General features: G+C 45.0%; 1 protein-coding gene across 4 annotated transcripts in view; it reads right to left on the reverse strand.

Moving 5' to 3' along the window:
- Window positions 1-1368: 1368 nt before the first annotated feature.
- The window catches only part of LOC120550956 (transcription factor COE3-like), a 35212-nt gene continuing 29005 nt past the window's right edge, over window positions 1369-7575 (reverse strand). For 2 of the 4 annotated variants that reach the window (XM_039787966.1, XM_039787965.1), the window contains exons 6-10: window positions 5227-5292; window positions 4671-4833; window positions 4230-4433; window positions 3533-3697; window positions 1369-1984 (exon numbers count right to left, since the gene is read on the reverse strand). In XM_039787966.1, coding sequence (XP_039643900.1) covers window positions 1953-1984; window positions 3533-3697; window positions 4230-4433; window positions 4671-4833; window positions 5227-5292 — 630 coding nt within the window. In that variant the 3' untranslated portion in view covers window positions 1369-1952. The remainder of the gene's footprint in view (window positions 1985-3532; window positions 3698-4229; window positions 4434-4670; window positions 4834-5226; window positions 5293-7575) is intronic. The other 2 variants (XM_039787968.1, XM_039787967.1) reach the window with 2 other exon arrangements.

Raw genomic sequence — 7575 nt, forward strand, 5'->3', positions numbered from 1 at the left:
GAGAAAGATGCGAGCGAAGCCATTCCGTCTGTTGTGGCAACGCTGCCGAATATCCACAAGTTAAAGCCCGAGCAAGAACAGTCTTTGCTGAGTTGTGTTGGTGGCCATGATGTCGTGGCTCTCCTCCCCACGGCGTTCAGGAAGGCTAAGGCTAACGCTAGCGATGCTAAGGCTAACGCTAGCGATGCTAAGCCCACGTCACGACCAAATGTTAGCGATTGGTTCTTGGAGATCCAGAGTGGCTCTGAGCAGATCCAATAATTTTAAACTTCAACAGAGTACCCGCCTTCAAGTTAACACTTGTCAATGGAGAGTGGCCAGACTCTCTGGACCACTGAAATGGACCAGAGTCTGGTAGGACCAGGCTAATGGACCAGAGTCTGGTAGGACCAGGCTAGTGTACCAGAGTCTGGTAGGACCAGGCTAATGGACCAGAGTCTGGTAGGACCAGGCTAGTGTACCAGAGTCTGGAAGGACCAGGCTACTCTGGACCAGAGTCTGGTAGGACCAGGCTGATGTACCAGAGTCTGGTAGGACCAGGCTACTCTGGGCCAGAGACTGGTAGGACCAGGCTTATGTACCAGAGTCTGGTAGGACCAGGCTGACGTACCAGAGTCTGGTAGGACCAGGCTACTCTGGGCCAGAGACTGGTAGGACCAGGCTGATGTACCAGAGTCTGGTAGGACCAGGCTAGTGCACCAGAGTCTGGTAGACTAGGTTAATGTACCAGAGTCTGGTGGGACCAGGCTAATGGACCAGAGTCTGGTAGGACCAGACTGATGTACCAGAGTCTGGTAGGACCAGGCTGATGTACCAGAGTCTGGTGGGACCAGGCTAATGGACCAAAGTATTTTAGGACTAGGCTACTCTGGACCAGAGTCTGGTAGGACCAGGCTGATGTACCAGAGTCTGGTGGGACCAGGCTAATGGACCAAAGTATGGTAGGACTAGGCTACTCTCGACCAGAGTCTGGTAGGACCAGGCTAGTGTACCAGAATCTGTGGTGTCAGACAGAACGGAAGAACTAATTTCCGAGTTGGGAAATGCGTATGGATGCCTGCTGAAGTTGGAACAACACATCAGAAACTCAGGAAAGATTTGGGTGCTAACTTGCTGACTTGAAGTCATTTGTGTCATTAACGCTAAAAATGTTTTTATCAATTCATATATTTTATAACTTTTTGCTTGGATATTATGTTTAATACGGTGTTACCGTCAGCTCTACCTCCACAGCTCTGTGGAGGAGGGTCTGACTAGTCCTCACAGCATTCCTGGATTGGAGAACAACGTGCTCTGGTTTATTGGCATTTCTTTGAACCAATCACAATCGTCGTGGGCGGGGCTAAGCTCCGGACGGAGCCACGGTGCCTCTGCTAAATAGTCTCAGGAAGGAACATGTTTTGGTGGAACATGTGGACGCTCAAAAGTAGTTTTAGTCGTGCAACAGAAGCATATTGTCTCAGAGTTCAGTATTCACCTCTTTTGCAGCGGACCAATTAGCTGTGAGAATAGATTCTGTCAAAACAAAGGCGGATTTAAATGTGACCATAAAAATAATCAGTGTGACGTTAATGAGGAACAACAGGGGACCAAACACTGAGCCCTGAGGAACTCCACTTTCAACACACGGTTGTTTAACGTCCTCAATTTTCAGCTCACGTTTGGATAAGTTCCCCAAAATTACATCACAAGTAGAGGAAATGATGTCACAGTTTGTACACAGAGTTAAACATGAGAACATTTACAGAAAAGTCCTTTTTTAAATTATTTTCTTTGTTAGAAACCGGAGCCTTCGTCCAGTGAGTTTATTTCGTTTCTTTTTTACTGTGACGGAGACGCTCGATACTCCGTCCTGACTGGTCAGCTGCTGCCTGAGGCCCCGCCCCCTCTGAGGTGATTGGTGCTCGTGGCTGAGGGGGAGGGGGATGGGGAGGGTGGGGAGGGGAGATGTTTTACATCGGAGGAACGACGAGGCCGGCCATTGCTGCAGAGACACAGACAGACAAACAACTGTTAATGTGAGCTTTCTGCCCCCGAAAAACAGCAGCAAGCAGCAATTACAACAAATAAAGTGACCAAAAAGTGATGCCAAAAAAGAAGGCGGGTACTTCAATGTAATTTGGATCTTCCTTTGTGCAAAATTAACTAAATATGTGTAATTATCTTCGTATTGATTTTTGTTTTATTTATTTTCTGTGAGTTCAGTCGGCAGCAGCAACTATTAATAACATTCAAACTGTATTTATTCATCTGCAACAAACACACATGCACACACACACACACACTCTGTGGCCTTTCTGCCTCGGTGAAGGCGGAGAGCAGCATGAATATTTAACAATCGACAAACCTCTCTGTCAGAAACATTGACATCACACTGACTGCCAGAGAGTGTGTGTGTATGTGTGTGTATAATGTGTGTGTGTATAATGTGTGTGTGTGTGTAATGTGTGTGTGTATGTGTTTAGAGGATGTATCTGTGGGTTGTAGTGAATAAAACATGGATTGGCCTGTCACTCTGCATGCAATACTAACAGTACTCAGGTTACCCACCCCGTGTGTGTGTGTGTGTGTGTGTGTGTGTGTGTGTGTGTCTGTGTTTGTGTGTGTCTGTGTTTAAAGAAAAGCAGAGCTGATGAAACCGAAGCTGCAGTGAACCATTTCAACTACATTCGGCCAAACATTAAACTGCTGCAGTTCACTGTCAATACTTCATTATACCAATAATGATTTAAAATTAGAATGTTAAATCCCTCAGATCAAATTGTAATTTTATTTGTTTAGTGCTATTTCTTTATGCAAATAATACAGTATTTATATCACATATATGTATAACACATTGTTTACAAATTGTAGTGTATCTTACCCTTTAACGTAAGTAACAGATAAATAAATTATCTGGGAAAACCATGTTTTTGTAGTGTTTCTCTCCACATTCAAGTACAAAAAGTCTCTAACGTTGTACCGAAATAAAGATGTTTTAAAATGAACTCCACCCTATCGGGGTCAGCCCTATGTTCCCACAGCCCTATGTTCCCACAGCCCAATGTTCCTACAGCCCTATGGTCCCACAGCCCTATGTTCCCACAACCCTATGTTCCTACAGCCCAATGTTCCCACAGCCCTATGGTCCCACAGCCCAATGTTCCCACAGCCCTATGTTCCCACAGCCCAATGTTCCTACAGCCCAATGTTCCCACAGTCCTTTGTTCCCACAGTCCTATGTTCCCACAGCCCTATGTTCCTACAGCCCAATGTTCCTACAGCCCAATGTTCCCACAGTCCTATGTTCCCACAGTCCTATCTTCCCACAGTCCTATGTTCCCAGAGCCCTATGGTCCCACAGCCCTATGGTCCCACAGCCCTATGGTCCCACAGCCTTATGTTCCCACAGCCCTATGGTCCCACAGCCCTATGGTCCCACAGCCCTATGGTCCCACAGCCCTATGGTCCCACAGCCCAATGGTCCCCAATGGTACTGAACATTTCAGGAACTGCCGTGAGACTGGGCTGGATGTGCAGGCTGGGGGATCACCTTGCAGACCGTTGGTGTTGTTTCCGGAGCAGTTTGGCGGCGGGGACGCCGGCGGCCGGACAACGGGAGCGAAGGCGCTCTTCTGTTTGACGGCAGCCGAGAAAGAGAAAACTCCGTGGGAGGAGTTACAGTTAGACACGGCCATGGTCGGACTGGAGGGAACAACTGCAACACACAGACAGCAAACAGTCAGAAACAAGTCAGATACCAGGCTGTTACCAGGCAGATACCAGGCTGATACGAGACAGATACCAGTCAGATACCAGGCTGATACCAGGCTGATACCAGGTAGATACCAGGCAGAAAACAGTTGATTTCTCTTCCATGTTCACTTAAAAGTTTCTGTTTCAATTAAGTCTTCAACCTTCAACTGTTTCAAACGTGGACATTTGCTGTTGGACAAAGTACAGTGTGTACGCTAACACAAAGTACAGTGTGTACGCTAACACAAGTTGCAGTGTGTACGCTAACACAACAAAAGGAATAATGCCACAATGCTGAAACTTCCGCCCGAATCTCAGCCCAAGTCTACAGTGCCCTGTAACAACACTTTACCTAATAAAATGTAAAAATGTAAAGTAGGGTTCACAATAAAATCCTCAACGCCAACTTCCTCCTGCCTGCCTCTCTCTGCGTTTGTGTCCTATTATTCTCTGCCACACAACAATGAAAAGGTAGAGATGTTGATCTTATTTACCGTGATACTTACTGCCGTAGGGAGAGTTGGCAGACGACCCGTTCAGGAAGCCGGGGGAAGTGGCCACTCCTAAGTTTGGCATGCCGGTGTTACCGTAGCCGTTCATGCTGTTGCTTACGTTGTTGCTATAGTTACTCTGTTGGGGGGTGGAGCTCGGCACGTATCCCCGCGGCGACACGCTGCTGGTGTTACGGCTGTAACCAACTGGGACAGGACACAACAGGACACAGAGTTAATCAACAGGACACAGAGTTAATCAACAGGACACAGAGCTAATTAACAGGACAGAGTTAATTAACAGGACAGAGTTAATCAACAGGACACAGAGTTAATCAACAGGACACAGAGTTTATAAACAGGACACAGAGTTAATAAACAGGACACAGAGTTAATAAACAGGAACACAGGACTTTAGTCCAAAACTAAAACCGACTGGCATACCTTGCGTTGTGTCGGAGACGTTGACGGCTAGCTGTCCACTGAATGAGTTAACTCCCATCATGCCGTGCGAGGTGGTGTTGCCTAGCGACGGGATCTGGTTGTGGTTCCGGGGAACGCTGTAGAGCGCCTCGGCGATGTCGGCCGCTCGCTTCAGGATGATCTCCTGCACACGAAGAAACACATAGTTGGATTCATCGGAAATACTTTGAGTTTCATCTGTAATTATTATTATTTGACACACACACAGGTGTGGACAGGTATAGACAGGTGTGGACAGGTATAGACAGGTGTGGACAGGTGTGGACACGTATAGACAGGTATAGACAGGTGTGGACAGTTATAGACAGGTGTGGACAGGTGTGGACAGGTATAGACAGGTGTGGACAGGTATAGACAGGTATAGACAGGTGTGGACAGTTATAGACAGGTGTGGACAGGTATAGACAGGTATAGACAGGTGTGGACAGTTATAGACAGGTGTGGACAGGTGTGGACAGGTATAGACAGGTGTGGACAGGTATAGACAGGTATAGACAGGTGTGGACAGGTGTGTTACCTGGTTGTTGTGAGGCATCCCGTAGAGCGCCTCCACCAGGTCTGCTGCTCTCTTCAGCAGCACCTCCTGGAACAGAGGAGAGAAGGGGAGGGGAGGGAAGCGTTAAAGGAAACGGCCAAAACATGGCAGATAAACCTGTCAAAGAAATCAAAATAAAAACATTTTTTGTGGCAAAAAATGTAATTAAAAAAATAAAAATAAAAACATCAAAAGAAGCACCAAAAAAAGCATTTAAAAAAGAGCAAGAAAAGGAGAAGAGAAGCCAGAAGAATCAGCCGAGACTGTGATCTGAGTCTGAGACCAAACAGCGTCTGATTGGGTTAGCAGAGGGCTGTAACGTCTGATTGGGTTAGCAGAGGGCTCTAACATCTGATTTGGTTAGCAGAGGGCTCTAACATCTGATTGGGTTAGCAGAGGGCTGTAACGTCTGATTGGGTTAGCAGAGGGCTGTAACGTCTGATTGGGTTAGCAGAGGGCTGTAACGTCTGATTGGGTTAGCAGAGGGCTGTAACGTCTGATTGGGTTAGCAGAGGGCTCTAACAATCTGATTGGGTTAGCAGGATTCAACGGTAGGTTTTGGTTTTCCTTACTTTGCCGGTATATTATTAATTCCTGTAAGAACAGGTTGGATGCATTTTGCCTGTCAAAAGGTGTTATGTATAATTATAAAGCTTGTCAGTAACTTATGTAATTAATTTATGTAATTTATTTATGAATTGTTAGAAAACTTCAATTATGAAATTAATGTTTTATAAAATGTTAAAATGTGAATTTATATATATATATATATATATATATATATATATATATATATATATATATATATATCCTGTACCGGAAATCTTTTCAATAAATTTCAATAAATTAGTGGTTATCAAATAAAAGCTGGCAATCCAGTGTAGCGTGAGCCTTTCACCATCCAGCAGTCCCACCAGAGACAGAGGCACAGACACGTTAGAGTTCAGACTGGAAGCTAAAGCTGCGTTCCAGGCGACTCGTAGCTCGCGTTTTCACAACCTTCTCCCCGTGAAGGTGCCCTGGTAACGGCGGTCAGACCCTAACTTACTCCCTGTGACCTGGTACCAGATGGTTGGACTCTCAGTTACACACATAGCAACAACCATGGCGCCCCCTGGTGATGCTGTACAGACGCAGTGATTAACGATGAGAAATTGACATAAATAGACATAAATAGGCAACGTAAAGTAATTATGCACATTGTAATCAAAACAATACACATACTATTGTGTTCTACTACAGGTTATGTTAAATGAAGCCCAAAATATGTCGCCGACTAGAAATCGCTAGTATCAGCTAGCGCTAGCTAACGTCAACGTCAGGCAGCCGCTATCTAACGCTAGCTAACGTCAACGGTAGGTAGCTGCTAGGTAGCGTTTGTCGTGACATTACCTGGAACGCCACCAAGTCGTGAAACATTGTGTCCTGAACGCAGCAGATTATTTAACCGGAGACACACGGAGGTTTCTATTAGAATCTGTTTGTCTGCAGAAATTTTTTTAGGTTTCCTTTTTACAACTTTTCTAAAGACTTCATGCTGGAACATTTAGGTTTAGTTTCTATCCCTGACGCTGACTGCACAAAAGACATGTTGGATGCAAACGGACGATAAGGTAACTTATGATACGATGATTGGAACAAGTGGGCTGTTATATTTACTCCCCCCTGAGACATCCCTCAGTAGTTGTTACTGATTTTATTTGGTGCTTTCAGCACTTTTTTATGCTCTATTAAGTTGCTTTGTCCGCTGTTTTTATGCTTTTACCCTACTAAGTATCTATAATATATATATATATATATATATATATATATATATATATATATATATATGTTTACTATCTGTATACAAGCTTCAGATAGCTTCTCAGGGTATTTGTATTTTAAACTAGCTTGTGAATACACTTTGTGAATTTTATAATTTGTTCACGTGATGGAGCTGACTGTATTAAACTGTGTTCGTTCAATCAGAGATCAGTTACACTTCACAGAGCACACACACACACACACACACACACACACACACACACACACACACTCAGAGACACACTCTTAGCCTCTTTAACACTGAACTACTTCACTTCAATGAGCAATTAGTGTTAAAACGCTGCCAAACAAACAGCTCTGAGAGTGTATGTGTGTGTGTATGTGTCTGTGTGTGTCTGTGTATGTGTGTCTCTGTGTGTATGTGTGTCTGTGTGTGTGTGTGTGTGCGTGTGTGTGTCTCTGTCTGTGTGTGTGTGTGTGTGTGTCTGTGTGTGTGTGTGTGTGTGTGTGTGTGTGTGTGTGTGTGTGTCTCGTGTGTGTGTGTGTGTGTGTGTGTGTGTGTGTGTG

This window comes from Perca fluviatilis, chromosome 21, assembly GCF_010015445.1.
Source record: "Perca fluviatilis chromosome 21, GENO_Pfluv_1.0, whole genome shotgun sequence".
Lineage (NCBI taxonomy): Eukaryota > Metazoa > Chordata > Actinopteri > Perciformes > Percidae > Perca > Perca fluviatilis.